Here is a 17465-nt window from a genome sequence, read left to right as displayed (position 1 = left end):
CCAGGAAATGCTTATTAGACAACTTTTGGCTAAGGAAACACTCTGTCCCTACTCTAACAAATTCATATTTACAGTTAGTAAATATTAGAATAGAAATAACATGACCCGAGTCTACCTAGCTAGGGCACTTGAATGACCCAAACAAGTCCAGTTAGCTCATGTAAACCAGGACAGTTGAATTAAGTTCATATCCAATGAAAATGATTTTATTATTTCTAATGATTTTTGCTTTAAAACAGGATGTACCAGAAATGTTGTTTGGACTTTACAGTACAAATATATCATCAGTCATTTTTTTATAGGACAGTAGTTAGCTTTTTGAGTCATACATCTCTCTGAGATCCTCTCTCCAGCAAAATGTAATATAGGTGGTTTTTCAGGTGTTATCAGCATTATTCACAAACACTTTGAAGCACATTATCAATCTTACTGTAAGACCGTTTAAGTAGCCTCAGCTTAAATTCTTGTCTTGAACTGAAAAAAAATTAGTAGAAAATCCAGGACTCCAAGTTTCCAGCCATTTTCAGAATTTTCTGCTGTAGAATATCTCTTGTACTTATCTTCAGCAAGCTTTCTAAACCTAAGAGAAAAATTATTTACCAGGTAGTATAGTACAAGTAACTTGGTCTGCAATTCTCTCTGCAACTGATTTGCTGTTTTGTTTCTCATAGCACAGGTGCAGCAGTGATCAGTGGCTCTCAGCATCCTTCGTCATCGTCGTCTGTCAATGATGTGTCTTCAATGTCAACAGATCCGACTTTGGCTTCGGATACAGACAGCAGTCTAGAAGCATCAGCTGGACCTCTGGGCTGCTGTAGATGACTACTTGGGCCTTGGGGGGTGGGGGAGGTAGGAGGGATGGGGAATCGTTTAGTCATTGATAGAACTACTTTGAAAACAATTCAGTGGTCTTATTTTTGAGTGATTTTTCAAAAATGTAGAATTCATTTTGTAGTAAAGTAGTTTATTTTTTTTTAATTTCAAGTGATGTAATTTAAAACTTATGTTGTGTTTTAAAACAGCAACAAAACTGTATTGTATTTTTGCTGTAATTAACTGTATAATGTAAACCTAATTATTTTATCATGGTTTAAAATTTTTGCATATTTGCTTTATCTTATGCTGCTGATTTTTTTTTACTGATTTTGTAAGATTTTGTTTATCAAAGCAACTATTATGTGGTGACTTGCCTATATCATGAATTATTTAAGATTTTTATAGTTTTTTATTAGAATTTATTTCAAATGTTTTGTTCATGATGCTATCCTTCAGGGTTATGTGCTTATCAATGAACTTACCCCAGAGGAGTGAGGGAATATAACCTGTAGCCAGTCATATTCAGGAATAACTACTGTAAATGATGAACGTGTTAAAAGAAAACCTCCAATATTTGCTACTTGCCAATCTTAACATAGTTATTATAATTGGTAGGTTATCCTATATGAATTTTGGCAAAAAGCCCTATCGTCTAAGTGGCAGAATAATTTAGAATATGTCTTTGAAGATACTGTGTGTCTGCCACCACCTTCCTTCCCCTCTGCCCCCCCCAACATAAGTGAAAAGAATATGGTGTTTGCTGCAAATTTGTGGCATGCTTGAAACTTATGATCACATAAAGTCAAGAGGATACTTCATGAATAATGCATTTCAATACAAATAAACAGATGGTTCATTTCTACTAGCTATGAGCCTTTTTTTGTATACACTGAGTTAATCTGCTCAGGCTGTAAGTCCCAGCAATGATCTAGAGTCTGGTCTTTCCCTTTCCTGCAGCCTTAGATCCTTGGATCTTTCCAGTTTCCTATTAAAGTATCAGTCAGTTAAGCACCGGTTCGCATGGTGTTTTTGGCCATTTGATTCTACCTGTTTAGCATAATTATATTTGTACTAACTGTTGGGAGGTTCCAAAACCTACTTAGATTTCTGTAGGTGTAATGTATCAAATGAGCAATATACCGTTCATCTGAAAATAGTAGCACACAGCCATATATAGGATATCATTTTCTAAGGACTGTTTCTTCACATTGAGCAGAGCAGGCTTAAGTGGTGATTATTTTGTCTTAGTGTTTCATTTTTTTATACCTGATTTTCAATAAAACATGCAATTTGGATGTTGAGTAGTGTAAGAATGGTGCTGCTCCTGACAAGTGTATGTTAACTGTTTACATTTTATATCTGCAGAATTATTTCTCTATAACTGAATTTTTCTTAAGTAAAATGTCATTGAAGTCTCATTATCTCAGAAATAGATTGTCTGTAATGCCCCAGGCCCCTTGTTTTTTTTTGTTTTTGTTTATTTTGTTTGGAACAAGAAGGATTTCATGTAATGAACTGACTGGGAAATGCATAAGTGACAAGGTTCTAGGCAGAAAACGTATTGGTATTAATGACCACCAGGAGCAAGAACTGGGGCAGCTCAACATGCATTCTGTGAAAGTTCTATTAGCATGTTATTCATATATATAATGCAAAAATTCTTTTGAGTAAGGTATTTTATTTAGGTCATTGTTAATGTGCAATACTTAGGATTAAACTACATTAGCCTTTATATATGTTTTGAAATAGCAACTTTGTTTTTGATGGTTTAAAGTTATGATTTCCAACCTCTTAAAACTTCTAACCTTTTCATCACAACATGGTGCATTAATTTTATTTGCCAAAGTAGAGTTTTGAGAGTATGATACCCTTTTAATTGTAGAAACCGGTTTGGATTTAGGATTTCAGCAAAAAGTTGAACATGAGTGTGTTCTGTTAGTTTGACAGTTAGCTGTATTTTCTCTAAAATAGATTATTTCACTATTGCACTTTAACAACTGACATGCTGACAGAAGATTCCCATATTTTACGTTTGATTGCTGATAAAGCCATCTCTATTGATACAGATTTTGGTTAAGCAAGGAAAACCACATGATTTTACTGTGTCGTTTGTTGTAAAATGCCAGCTACCACTTGCCAACCAGCATGTTTAAGTTGTTGCAGAGAAAACAGATTCTTATTAGTTAATATAGACTAAAATACTTAAGTTATATCCTGAAAACAAAATCTGTTTATTAAATGTTGTGTTTAGGTTTTTAAAATATCTAAATACAGCTTTCCCTCTTCTTTTCAATCTGTTGGGCTAAGGATGTTCTAGTTCTATTTATTTTAGAAGCTTTTTGAACCTTTAAAACATCTTAAATATATGTGGGATATTTTTAAGAGAACTTATAAATAAAACTTCTGTCAAGCAGTATTTATGTAAAGGTACCTTGCTTATCTTATCATTTTGGTTTTTCAGCTTTATATATTTAATATTCCCAACTTACTACCAGAAAATTATTTTGGCCAAGATTTATCATTCAACTTTATAGATTAGGAAAGGAACACTAATTTTTTTCTGCATGTCTTCCTGGTTACTGTTGTTACCCTTTGATGTATACTGACCATTGGTAAAATGATTGTGCTGTTGGGATTGCTTAATTACAATATATATATAGATAGAACTTCTCAACTCTTTCATACTGTTTGCCCAACAGTTCTCATTTTGTCACACACTCTTGGCTGCTAGTTGTCCCTGGTATGCACGCTTTCAAGTTGGTAAGAGCATAGTGCATTCACACCAGACTTCCTAAGAGAAATGCCAACCTCTTAAATGAGAAGGCTGCCACATAACCCCTTTAGCAATACAGAGAAGTTTGGTTATATATAAAGCAGCAAGCTTTCCTGGAAGCCTTTTCATTATTCTCTTCCATGCTAATCCTGCTTTGTTGTCTTAAAAGATGAAGGTGAAGAAGAGGTCAGTGTCTGACAGTGATATCAGCAGCAGGCAAGTGAAGCTTTTTTGGGGTTATAGATAAGACTTGGTTTATGTTATCGGCCAGTATGTGCTGCACATATGAAGACTTATAACTACTCAGTGTTGCCTAGGCACAAGCCTGCACAACATTTTGAGGTAAAAACAGTCTGTTTTCAAGATACTGTTGTAGTTTGTGAGTGTCGTTCATTAGTCATACATTAGCTGTAGAGTGACTGCATGAAGCCCCATGACCCCCAGTAAATTCTTAACAGTAGAAAAACCAATCACCACTATTTTGTCATTAGCAGGCCTCTTAAATGTTGCCGCTCCATATCCTTTACATTTTAGTATACATTGTGTTTCTATTGATCTCTCTTAGGTTTTTCCTGATTCAGAGGAAACCAGTTTTTCCTTAATAGCAAGAAAGATGAAGAGGTAAAGGGCATTGAAGCAGAAATGTATAGTTTGGGGTATGATTAGAAAACTAATAAGGAAAACAAAAGTCCTAATTTCAAACTAACTGCTCTTAGTTAAGTGCTCTTAAGGAGAGTCTAGTAAGAGTAATACTTCTGGCCATTTCTGGTTTAGATTCTCTTCATTACTGAAACTTTTGAGAAATAATACCTGTGGATTAGTTTTGCACAATGTTCTATTCTCACAATTTACAAATTAAACTAGGTTTTTATTGAACTACCTCACACTAATTTTCTATGCTTTCCCAAGTAAGCTGTTGCCCTTGCTGTTAGATCTTTACTGAGTGTGAATTATAAATGTGTGTTAAATACTTTATAGCCAATGTCAACACAATACCAGTATGTAAAATATACCTTGCATCAGTAAGAGAGACTCACGTGTAAATTCTTTCACTGTGTATCTTGGAAAGTTGTGTTAGATGTGCTCGTTGGACATTATTACTCTCTGTTTTTGTAAGTGGAAACCTGCTCGTGATACCAGTCCATTCTTTACATTTTACAAAAGGAGTAAATCTTAGTAAATTTTAAGAAGAAATAAATTACTTTTGTAGGCCCGATATTTGGTATATTTTTGAGAAGCTCTTAATCTTTTAGCTGAATGATGAAGTTAAACTAAACTAGCTGTCTACCTGGACTGTGACATCTATTTTCTCATTACAGATTATCCTGTTTAATAGGTTTTAAAACCTGAAAACTTAAGTATAATAATGAACATTTCCTTTTTTCCCTATATGATGCCATTCCTTCATTCCACTCCCTTCCCTGTGTTCCATTCCCTTTCCTCTCCTGTAGACAAAACAAAATGGGGCACTTTGTAGAGAATGCTGAGATAATTATTGTGGTTTTTAATCATTTATGCCCTAGTCATTAAACATGCACCACTGGAATGTAAACAATGTTATCTAGTATGTTAATTGGTTATAATATTTTAAATAAAAAAGAAAAAAGTGGTATGAAAATTATGAAATGAAGAGTTTTTTCATTGAAAGCAAGTTGTAAATTTGTGGTAAAAAATTTTATGTGACAATTTTAAGACTTCCTGTAGATTGGGACAAAAGGGATAGTATTGGGCAGCTTTCTGAGATCTGGATTTTATGCAGATTGTAAATAACCTAAAATATCCTGGTTTTCTCGTTTATCAAGTCTTGTCTTTCTGCTGTTTGAAGTCACTGGGGAAACTATCTAAAAGGGAAATTGCTTCAATGCCCTTAACCTAGTTCTTGACAACTCTAGAGAGAGCAGCCATGATGGCCACTTGGCAAATACAACTACTGTTAACGGATCTATTTTGAAACCTGTAATTTTAGCTTTGACATACACTTATGCCATGCATATGTTCTCTTTGCATTTGGGGTAGGGTGCTATGTAGATACCAAGGTTGCTTGTTCCATGTACCCAGCATATTCTGTATGATTCTTGTCTTGCTCATCTCCTCAGTGAACCCTTGTATCCATGCTGTTGCAACATGTCTGTACTTACACTTCTCTGCTCTGAGGAAAGGACAGGATGGAGCACTGTTTTTACCTGACTCACTTTGCTTCACCAGCTGACAAAGTTGCTGACTTGAAACATTTTGTTAGGCAAGTCATTAGAGAAGCTCCAGTGAGAGACTGAAAAGCAGTCATCAGAGTATGGAGTTAATTTCCACCCAGCCATATGCCTGGTGACACCAAATAAGTAGTAATTCATCCTTGTTAATCTAGGAACTTTATTAAATAATGTTCCTTAAAAGACCCATTGACTAAGAGAAAATTGATTTGTACTTTGGGGTTTAAAAATTACTTTTAGCTTTTACAGCTGATATGTCATATCTTTGGACTTTTAAACTAAAAGATACTCCAAATATGCTTTGTAAATGTTAGGCATCTAGTATATTTCATTTAAATGCCTCAGTTAGTGAATGCATTAATGAGTCTTAGACCCTATGCTGAAAGCTGGGAATGAGGAGAGAGACAAAATGAATGATACTCAAACTCTAGTCAGGCTGACTGAAGTAAGTATTGTGTTAAGGAACAAGGTTCACCCTTGAAGGGACACAAGTAGGTGGAATTGATTGAAAATGAAGGGGGGTGCTTCCCTGGTGGCGCAAGGGGTTAAGGCGCAGGGAGCCACTGTGGCACAAGTTTGGTCCCCAGCCAGGGAGGTGGCCCACATGGCACGGATGACCTCTCCTGTCTCGCCTGCTGCTCCAGTGTGTTTCAGTAGATCTGCCTGTTCTGCTCCCCACTCTGGTGAATCCTCTCACCCCCTGCACCTCTGGCCTGTACCCCAGTTCTTGTATGCATAAATAAATCTTTAAAAGAAAATGAGGGTTTCACAGTGGATACGTATTTGGAAACGATATAGGAAGGGTATTTCCAGGTTCAGGGAAAGGCCCAGAGGCTTAAAAATGCATGCATAGACAAGGTATGAGAGATGGGTGTGGGTATATGAAGAGAGAATATAGTGGGCAATAAGACTGAAAAGGTGAAAACCATAACTGAAGCATTTTGGAGGAGTTATGTTCATTTTAAAAGCGGTAGGAGCTTGTCAGGGGAATAATACAACCATACCTTTGTATAGGCGGTTAAGAGTAAGTCTGGTTAGCCTAGAGTTATAGAGATTGGTGTCTGGAGAGTCAAAGATAATCATTTGAGAGATTTGAGTCCTTTTTGTACAGTGGGATGGAAAAAGTGCCCTTTTGTTTTAATTCAAGGTGGTAGCAGGACATTCCTTGCTTTACTTCCAAGAGAACAATTATCCAGAAGTGGGACATTAGTGAGAATTCCACAGCAAATTGGTGAGGCTGAAGCATCTCCTGCACCACAGAGAACAACACAGACTGCATTAGGAGGAAAGTTGAGACTGACATAGCAGTGTGATAGAAGGTGGGTAGAGATGAACAGATGAGGCAGCTTGGGTGCACAGAGATGGCAGTGCTGTGACCCAGCCAGGGACCTTGGGGTGAAAAGAGCATAGGGGTTTGTGGAGGCACACACCCTAGGCCCAGGTAATGCCCAAAGCAGTCACTGGGATGCTCTACATAGGCAAGAAGGACAACAGGAAACTGTAGACTATTGTCCCTCTTCACTCCTTAGGATTTGTACTAGTGCAGTAAAGGGTACTGGCAGCAGATAGATTGCTGAGTGTCAGCTCTGGGATTCCCACAGAGTGTTAGCAGTGGTGCCATCCACACAAACCAGGCTCCCTACTCCCATAGTTCATGACAGCAGCTGGTCCCCTATATACTTGCCCCACACTGCTGACATAGCAACAGTTAGTGACCTGAGCTTTTATGGCAGCCTGTAGTAACCAGAAAAATAAAGCCATAGCACCACCTTCTGGAAAATAACATGTCAGTTCTAAATTTACTAATCAGATTCCCAATAGGGAAAAAACAATCCAGGCAATGTAAAAATCTCAAGGTGATAAGACATCACCGATAGAGAATCACAGCTTTCCAGAAACCAAACTCAAAGACATGTAAGATTATATCCTCCTAATGGATAAAGAATTTGAAATAGCAATCAAAGAAACTCAGAGATAACCATAGAACTCAGAAAAGCAAGTCAAAAGATAAAATTCAGAAAAGCAACTCAACTCAAATAAAATTAATAAGAAAGGGGTAGAAACTTAATAAACTAACAGATTCAGTATGGGAAGAACTCAGTATACAAGATCAAGAATATATAGAAAGAAATAGAAACAAAATAGACCTAATTGAGGAATAAAAGTGAGCTAGAAGGGAATACAAAGGACTTAAGCTATGGAGAAATGTTGGAGGAAGGGGGAATTGTGTGTGGTTTCACATCTGAGAGCTGATCCCAAGACATCATGTCCATCACCACTAATTCCTCATTTTCATGCAGTTGGTAAGAAGAATTCCTCATTTGAGAGAAATGCCTCAAAGTCATATTGAACTTTTATTTGAAAATTAGAACAGTTAAAACACAGTGTTTTAGCTCTTTCACATATTCCTGCCCTTTAGCCTATGTGAAGTGAGCTTCCTCCATGTCAGGTAACTTGCATCTTTGTGCACATGCTTTGGTTGGTTGTGCCTAATTTGCTTATTTTTAATCCTCATTGCTTAAAGCCCAGCTCAAATAATTCCTCCCCTGATAAAACTCTGCAATCACTTTTACTTTCACGTATCCAGTTACTCACTCACTTCTCATTTTGCTCCACAGATGATGTAAGTTGGCAATTAGCTGTGTATGCTTCTGACAGTTACTCTATGAGGGCATCCTGTGCGCCTATCTTCTACTGATATTTCGCTCTAGAATCTCTTGGATGGAAGAACATCTTACTCCTAGTTAACAGTGCCTGGGAAGTAGGCATTCAGTAAGTACTGGGTTAGTAGTTAATGACTGTCTTCTGCTTCTATCCTCCGAAATGTAGTATTCACTGTCCTCAAAATGTGGTGTAAGGAATCTGCATACACTAATATGAAATTATAGTAGTAATGTAAGTATGGGCTGTGATACCAGATACCCAAAGTAGAATTCTGACATCGTGTAGTTGTATCACCTATAGCATGTGGCCTAAACTCTCTGTGTGTCTGTTTTCTTAAAAGGGGTTAGAGGGACAAAATGACTTGATACAGAATTAGAACCATGAGCGAGGATGCTTTTCTTACATGCTTCCCAAGGTGATTCTGATATGCCCCCTCCACCTGCTGTCAGGTGCCTTAGAGAACTAAATAATGAACTCTCCCCTGAGGGCAGCAACTCTCCTCTTAGGGAGCAGGATATAGAAAAGAATGAAGTAGGCCAAGCTCCAGGTTGTTATTAAGAGAGAGGGAGAAGAGATGAGGAAATGGAAGAGGGGCAGAAGTTGCAGCCCAGGTGATTATCATCGGCCCCTCCCAAAATCCTACAGCAACTCATTACCTCTTAGCAATCTCCCTAAGTTGTTCCACAAAACACTGAATTCTGTGTTGAATTAATAACAGTATTCATTGAGAGTTTATGCCTATCACTAAGTTCTCTATATGAGCTCATAGAGTTTTGACAACTTTATGATACTCATCGAGTTTTTAAAATTAGTTTTACAACAATTTCATGCACTCAGCGATTTTACAACAACTTTGTGGACTATTATGTCCTGTTCTTACATGATCAAACTGAGGCACAGAGATACTGACTAGCTTGCTCAGGGCTCCAAAACCAACACATAGTGGAGCCAGGAACTAATCTAGTTTGGCTCCATACTTCACTCTGTACCATTGTGCTCTACTGACTGACAAGATTTTGTGAATGAAGAATTTCGTATTCAAGTAAGTTTGGGGGCTGCTACTTAATGATAACCATGTTCATCATTTTTCATTATTTCTCTAAAACTTCATTATACATTTCTATAAATGAATCTGCAGCTATACCTATCCTCTGTCTTCCCACCTCTTCTTTCAGAAGCCAACTCTTGTACTTTTTTTACAGACTTCCTTCTCCTTACTGCTCTTTTCTTCATCATGTCTCTTCTCTACCACCACATTCTTAGCAGCATACAAGCATACTCAAATAGACACATTTTTCTTGCCCCCTTCCACTTGACCACCCTATTTCTCCGCTCTCATTTACATCTGGATTTCTGGACTGGCCTGGGTTTGATGTCTTTTCTTCACCTCTCATTCTTTACCTTCTTCCTCTCTATCTTCAACACATTTCTCTTTAGTTTCTGGCTTCTCCCCTACATTTGACTGGGACCACGGTGATAGCTCCCTGACTAGTTTCCCTGAGCCATTTTGCTCTCTCCCGCTCCCAAATTTGACACCCATGTCCCACCAGTGGTAAAGGGAACCTATGGAAAGGCAAGTCAATTTATGTCCATTGCTTTAAAGACTTACAATGCTTTCGCATCTTCCTTAGAGTAAAAATAACTCCCAACTATCAGCTCTAAAGTGTCTGGTCCCAAAAGCAAGGGCGGGAAGAACACAAGGGACTATGGGGATAGAACATGGGTGAATTGGTGGTGGAAATTCTATGGGGACTACACCTGAGAAAAGAAAGCAAACATTGCTTTAAAAAAAAAAAAAGGAACAATGATGTAAAATTTTATAAACAAAAAAAAAAATAGTGTTTTGTCCCTGCCTGGCTCCCTGTCCATCTCTCACCATGCTGACAAGAACACTGACACTCAGACTTAATTTTAGAAGTCTTCCCCTTTGGCTTGCAACTGTCTGGTTGCATGATTGGCACATCCTGTCCTACAGTCTCAATTCAAACATCACCCTTAGAGAGCACTTCCTCACCAACATGTCTCACATACACCCCCAGGATCACCTTGTTCAGAACACTTACAAAATCTCATGTAGCCTGTTTATGTTTGCTTACTTCTGTCAGCAAAAGTAAAATTTGAAGATTTTATTCAATGATTCATATATTGGGCAGCATTGGATCTAGCAGATAAAAAAGGAACTTCAAGGCACCATACAAACTGAAAGACACTTATAGGCAGATGGGAGCGGGAAGAAGGAAGTTATATTAGGCAAGTGAGTGAGTTGGTTATTGCAAAATTACTTTTCTTTAGTGGATAGCAGTGCTCTATCAGCCACATTACCTAACTAGGACAGGTACGGTGATTCCTGATTGACTACTTTGATTCCATTTCTGGGAGAGCCAAAACCAAGTCTCAGCTTGGTGATAAAGCATAAGTGACTCCATTTTGGGGCCTGCCTTATTTTTAACACTTCTTTATGTTATGTCTTATAACACTAGATTCTAAGTTGTACAAAAGCCATGGCCCATAGTCTTATTCCCTCTAGCCCCATATGGAGAGCCTGTGAATCTCTATGGTGGATATAATATGCCGCAGCGGGGGAAGCTTGTCCTAAAGCAAATGATTAACAGCATATCCCACCCTCCGTGCTGGAGCCTTGCCCCCTTTTCTCTCCCTCCTTTCCCCTCTCTTCTCCTTCTTCCTCTCCCCTCCCTTTTCTCCTCTCCTCTCTCCCTTTCCCCCTCCTCCCCTCCCTCCCTCTCTCGTCCTCTCTCATCCACACACCCCTTATCTAGCTATACTCACATGCTTCATCATACAAAACTGAATTCAGGTGTCACATCATTCAGGGAGTCTCCTGTGACTCCTGCCCTGTCTGATCTAGAGGTCTCTTTTATGGTACTCATTTTGCATCCTATGCACACCCTCCATCAAAGCGTGACTGGTCTGATAATGTTGTATAAAAGTATCAAGCCAGCATCTTTTCAACATGAGTAATAAGAGTTAAGTTCTGAAATTAAGACTCCTGAAGTTGAAGCTCATCTCCACTGACCTTGTGTATGGTTGTGGGCCAGATCCTTAACTTTGCTGTGCTTCTAAGTCCTTCAGTGTGAAGTGGAAAGAATAATGTCAACTTTACCTTAAGGACTGAATGAAACATACATGCAATGTACTTAAAATAGCTGGCACAGGGCCTCCCCAGTGGCGCAGCGGTTGAGCGCTGGGCTGCAAAGCTGTCTGTAGCCTCTGCAGCGCCAGTTCGATCCCTGGCTGGCTGGCGAGGGTCCCACATGGCGTGCAGAAGTCTCCTGCCGTGCTTGCTGCTCCCCTCAGCAGTGTGTTTCTTCAGTCTGCCTGTTCTGTTCCCCGCTCTGTCTCGGGTGAATCCTCTCAACCTTCCCATGCTTCTGACTGTACCCAGTGTATTTATTTACTTGTGTAAATAAATAAATAAATCTTTAAAAAAATAGCTGGCACAACAATCACACTATGAGGTTACTCTCATATCAGTTTAATCTCCCCAAGATCTTATAGCTGCAGCAGAACTAGCCCAACTCTGCTCCATGCCAAAATGCTTTCCACAGCTGTTGCTCTCTATCTCACAGACATACACCACGCAATTTTGGCATCTTACAGTTCAGTATCACAGGGATTGATGGAGCATGGAGAGAGAAGTGATGTGCCTAATAGAAAGGGCAGTAATTTCTTGCAAAGTTGTTGGTTCTTGGTGAATACAACAATAGAGAGGGGCGGCAGCAGTAGCAGTGGGGGTAACGCATATCTACTTAGCTCTGAACTTCCTGTATACCAGATAGGACCCTTTGTGACAGAACCACTTCAGATACTGGGAGAACTCTGCAGGGAGCTGGGGCCCTGCATTAAAAGGGAAGTCAGTGAAACATGTTGCTGCTGTTTCTGACTTCATTTATTACCCGCAGGCCAAGGAATGTGGATATACGGACTCCATTCTGAAGCCCTGTTCAGAATGAAATCGTTCTGAAGTGTGAAATGAATGAGATTCATGCCTGCTCCATCATTCAACACTCAGGTAAAATAGGGAATATCTTTCTGCCTCTATCATAAATGCACACATACACACACATACCCTTAAAATTGTATTTATCTTAAAAATGCATTTTTTTTAGTATGTTGATGGTGCTTTGTGTTTTTTAGTAAGAGATTTATAATTTCCAACTTTTTCTTTAAAGCCAAGTACAATTTTAATCTGAGAGCAGAATCCTAAAATTTTTTTTGCCAGTTTTCTACTCTTTTATGGTTGATTTATCTATATTTAATGTGACAATATTTTATTTTTTTAAGATTTATTTATTTATGCATACAAGAACTGGGGTACAGGCCAGAGGTGTGCGGGTGAGATTTACCAGAGACAGAGTGGGGAACAGAACAGGTAGACTGACTGAAATATACTGCTGAGGGGAGCAGCAAGCGTGTCAGGAGAGGTCTGCTGCACCATGTGGGTAGCTCCCTGGCCGGAGATCGAACTTGTGCTGCAGTGGCTGCGGATTGTTTCATAGGTTGTATCTTAACCCCTTGCACCACCAGGGAGGCCCCTGTGTGACAATATTTTAAAACAGTGTCTTACTGATCGAACTAAATCATTGTTAAGTTTAAAAAAATATTTAGTCATATTTTCTCAGGCCTATTTCATTGGCTTACTTAGTATAATGTTGTCATTACAATAATAAGTTCAGCTTGAACCCACAGGTTTGGGAATAGGTTTTGTAAATATATCCTCAACTGGAGAGAACCAAAGTAGATGGGGACCAAAGAGGATGGGACAGGGGACCTGTTAGTCTCATTGCTCAGTGTGCTTTAAAGGCAGAAGTCAATAGGTTTTTTTGACAGAATGGACAGTACTTGTGAAATGGAAACTGAAGGAATTTCTACTGAATATTGCCAAATAATTTTTAGAGAAAATGTACACTTGCACATTGAGTTCTGCCAGCAGGTGGCAGATGTGGCTCATGAGTTAGTTTGGCCAAGGACTTGTCTAGAAGCTGAACCTTTGCCAACATTAGTGGATAAAAAGACAGACAACTTCTCTTTAGTTATGTGAACTCTCTTTGGTCTTTTCTGCTCCTTTGGTAGCCTGGTGGTATCTTTCTAGGTCAAAGTAGAATTCTGGAATGTGGCACAGGAACTTGAGCTCATAGGATTGCACTGGTGTTCCTGCCTTTCTTCTCTAAGTCTTAGTTTCCCTTCTGAATGGGGAGCATGGAACCTATTCCTATCACTGAGTTGTTTTGATGAACCAGTCACTTCACTTTTCTCATTTTCCTTAACTTAGAGGTGAATGCAAAATTTCACCTCCAGGTAAAGCTTATCACCTAGGTTGCCTGTTGTGATGATAGGGAATCTGAGAACCAATGCATGTGTTATTTCCACTGACTGCCCCCTCCCCTTCAGAGTTCCCCAATAGAGCTTTAAGAGTTGATGCTGCTGGGGCCCTCAGGCATCTGGCTTCCTGGTTGATGAGGCCATCAGTGGCTGGCAGGTGACCAGTGGTCAGCCTGCCTCCCCACAGAGGTTTTCTCAGCCAGCTTGGGCCTGTGGCTTTGCACTTCATGGTGTGGATCCAGCTCTTCCTAGAAACACATTGGCACAGTAGATTATACTTAATTCTATGGTGTGTAGGTCTGAATGACTTTTGGACACAGTGGTCAGAAATTAGGGCACTTTTGTAATCTATAAGAATGCCATGAGCAGCAGCAGGTGAAGGGACACTGGACCTGGCATTTCCTGTGCCCCAGAGGTCAGTCCTCTCTGCTCAGAGGCCATGGCCATCTCTTTGTTGCCCTCTAAGGTACCAAAGGGATCCTGTTCTAATGGAGTCTTGAAGTCTAAGGATGAATTGAAGGAGGAAGGTGAGTGGATATGGAAGGGAGGAGGAGGAGCAGTAGCTCAAGAGAAGACTGGAAGGAAGATGGGCAAAGCCTGAGGCATAGGTACTCAGAGGACAGAGAGTGGCACGTCCCATATCCTTGGACCACCTCTCCTTCAGAAACATGCCTTGTCTCCCTGTGCAGACCAATGGTTCAGAAGCATAGAGTACAACACCCAGGCTAAACTCTGACGCTCTGGAGCAGAACTGGGCAAAGTACAAGAAAGCAGATTATGGTAGCAGACTGAAAACCATCTGCAGAGGCCCATCTGGCCCAGTGGCTAGAGGGAGAAAGGAGTGAGAAAAATTGTCCTTCCTTGAGTACAGGAATAATGAAACACAGATTTGCATAAATCTTGTTTCAGTGGCCATGACAATGCTGGGCGGCACTCAGGGTGTTTGACACTCTGCTTCTGAAGGGCCCACACCATTCCACCCATGGGGATAACTTGGGCACTTTCAAGTCTGCAAGAAATAGTAGAGGTCACTTGGTAACCCCCGTTTCACATGACCATAAAGGAGTCAGTCATCAGGCATCATGCTTCCAGAGCAAATTTAATAAAGAACGCAGAATGTTCCTGGTGTGCTATGGGGATCCCAGGTCCATCTGTTTTGGTGGGCACTGGACTATCTATCCCCTCTGACACCAGACCAGGCATGGTTGGAACAGAATGAGGTCCCGTGTGGGGTGAGGGCTCCTGGAAGTTCCCTGGGGTGTCAGGATATCTCTCTCCAGCTGGCTCTGGAGAACCTGTCACCACTGAGGCTGCCGGGGCTTCTGGCTCCTCAGGTGGCAGGTGGCCATCTCTGCTGAAGGGAGGGCAAGCGACTCAGCCGAAGCAAGCTCTTCCCATTCCTTTACTTTGGGGCCCTGGCACCTTTTGCTCCAGCAGTCAGGTTCCCCAGAGTTGAAAAAAACTCCTCCATTTCCTTCTGTAGCAGCTCGTTCCTTTTCTCTGCGTCTTCCCGCGCCCGCTCTGAGTTCCTCAGCTTTATTTCCAACATCGTGTACTTTTTCTTCTCCTGGTCCAGTTCTTCTTCTAACTGTGACTTTTGTTTCCTCAGGTCAGCACTACTTTCTTCGAGTCTTAAAAATCAAGAGGAAAGACAGTGTTTTAGATTTTGGCTTGCTAGGTCTGGCATGCCTGTGTGTACCATAGTTGGGGATGGAGCTGGTCAGGTGGCTGCACAGGGAAAGATACTCAGCACCTTATTCTGGCAAGACCCGACAGACCTCACCTATTCCTCACAGGATTTTGGTATTTTACCCATGAGCCAACAGGATCTCACCCCAGGAAAACTTCTTCCTCAGCCTGTGGTTCAGAGATGCCACTGTTTGGATTGGTACCTTCAGTACTCAAGACTTGGGGCCTCACTAAGCCCTTACTAAAATATTACCCTCCAGAGCAGCCAAACAGCCAATTGTCCCAGTGAGGGATGGACTCCAAGCTGTCAGAGAGCAGGACAGGTCCTTACATGGAGAGGGAAGCAGGAAACTGTCTCCCCACCTTTGCTCTTCTATAAGGCACCTGACATTCAGGCCTTTCTCCTGCTTCCCCATCCCCTCCATGGGGACACTGCAACTTCAGGAAACCCCATTTGGGTTGTCTCTTTCATTTCTATTCTTCTTTCATACCCAAGCTCAAAGGTCTTATCCTCAGTGAAGTGTCTCTGATCCTCTCCATTGTTGTTCCTGTAGGTCACCACAGAGCTACACCATGTGCTTATGTGGAGGTTGACACACACTGTACAAAGATTGGCTCATTGTATTTTCTAGCACATGACCTCCTGTAAGGTCTTAGAGATGTACTAAACCTGTGATTGTGGACAGGACACAAATTGCACTGAGCCCTGGTGTCCTCTTCTTAAAAGTGTAGGGGACAACCTTCTCTCAAGCACTACAGCTGTATGAGCAAAGAAGACTAGCACAGTGCAACACTGGAGCAAACATCAGTTCCCCATGCCATCCAGGATGAGGCCCAGGCCTTCACCTTAGATGTTCAACACAACATGGAGAAAGGAACAAACCTCCCTGTACCCCTACCCTCCACCTGTGAAGCTTGGAGCCCCCAGGTGAGTGGCAGCCAGGTTCCCCCTGACCCTTCTCACTCTTCCTCCTCTAATCAGAGCCCTTCTTTGCTGATTTCTTCCTTCCCTGGTGCTCTCCAGGAACACCCACAGGTGCTCAGCCTAGGCCTCCCCTCTATGCCACCTATGGCCTCATCCAGGCTCCAAACTTGAAGCACCATCTACATGCGTACTGATTACCTCTCAATCTCAATCGCCCTCAGCACCACTCAGAAACTTCATAAACATCTCCAACTTAACAGGTCCACAGTTGAGCCCCTGACCTTTCTTCCTAACCACTCCTATAGTCTGGTCTTCCCCCTCAGCCCAGAACCTGAGACGCTATTTCGTTGATCTTGTCTCCAGCCAGCTCTGCACAATAATGCTTACCATGTACTCTATGGTTTTGTCTGTGAACTTACCTTTGCAGTAATGATTTCACTTTGCATCTTTACTAAATTCTAATCCCTGTGCTTATGTTTGTGGGTTTCCCCACAATTTTATATCTTGGCTTTCACTCATGCTTGTCCTTTCTCCTCCCTGCTCACCTTAAACCTATTAGTTCTTTAAGTCCTGGCCGAGGTATTGCCTGCTGCGACCTTCCCTAGCCAGGACCCCTACCATCAAAGCCCTTTCCCATAGTCTTCTGCCCGAGGACACAGTTCCTGCCCATGCCTGACACTCACCAGGTACTTAGGAGGTACTGCCAACAAAACCAAAAGATCAACACTGCTGTTCCAGCTCCCTGTGAAATCCCAAGCTGAGAATTACAGGAATGCCTCCCACTTCCAGTCTCTGATGGAAAAAAGGAAGCTTTCAGAACTCGCTGTTGCCTTCTGCTAACAAGTAGGATCTGGGCCCATGGGTCAGGTAGGGCCTGCAATGGGGCAAGGAGGTGAAGGGGTCTGAGATGCTGATGGAAGTATTGTGTGAGGTACAATGTAGGCTCTGCTGATTAACTTCATGGAAACATTGGCTCTTAGAGCTAGAAACACCTTCCTCACAGGGAAGCTACGAGAGCCAAACTAGAGCCCATTTGTGAACAAGCTTACAA

At 41.0% G+C, this 17465-nt stretch overlaps 2 protein-coding genes and 1 long non-coding RNA gene across 12 annotated transcripts in view; 2 read left to right on the top strand and 1 right to left on the bottom strand.

Moving 5' to 3' along the window:
• The window catches only part of MAPK8 (mitogen-activated protein kinase 8), a 66162-nt gene extending 60939 nt beyond the window's left edge, over window positions 1-5223 (top strand). For 2 of the 4 annotated variants that reach the window (XM_037497851.2, XM_037497852.2), the window contains exon 12: window positions 677-5223. In XM_037497851.2, coding sequence (XP_037353748.1) covers window positions 677-822 — 146 coding nt within the window. In that variant the 3' untranslated portion in view covers window positions 823-5223. Of the gene's footprint in view, window positions 1-671 lie in introns of all 4 variants that reach the window. The other 2 variants (XM_037497853.2, XM_037497854.2) reach the window with 1 other exon arrangement.
• Window positions 5224-6338: 1115 nt separating this feature from the next.
• On the top strand, window positions 6339-12493 carry LOC119234323 (uncharacterized). The gene is made up of 3 exons (XR_005122586.2): window positions 6339-7115; window positions 8415-8568; window positions 12381-12493. It is a non-coding gene; the product is annotated as an uncharacterized LOC119234323 (long non-coding RNA).
• Window positions 12494-12717: 224 nt separating this feature from the next.
• The window catches only part of ARHGAP22 (Rho GTPase activating protein 22), a 147787-nt gene continuing 143039 nt past the window's right edge, over window positions 12718-17465 (bottom strand). For 4 of the 7 annotated variants that reach the window (XM_054690234.1, XM_054690236.1, XM_054690235.1 and 1 more), the window contains one exon: window positions 12719-15431. In XM_054690234.1, coding sequence (XP_054546209.1) covers window positions 15203-15431 — 229 coding nt within the window. In that variant the 3' untranslated portion in view covers window positions 12719-15202. Of the gene's footprint in view, window positions 15432-17465 lie in introns of all 7 variants that reach the window. The other 3 variants (XM_054690233.1, XM_037497024.2, XM_037497028.2) reach the window with 2 other exon arrangements.

Source organism: Talpa occidentalis, unplaced genomic scaffold (assembly GCF_014898055.3).
Source record: "Talpa occidentalis isolate TD23 unplaced genomic scaffold, MPIMG_talOcc4v2.1 talOcc4.8, whole genome shotgun sequence".
NCBI lineage: Eukaryota > Metazoa > Chordata > Mammalia > Eulipotyphla > Talpidae > Talpa > Talpa occidentalis.
The sequence above is the reverse complement of the archived record's forward strand: the minus strand, read 5'-3'. Positions and strand labels throughout refer to the sequence as shown.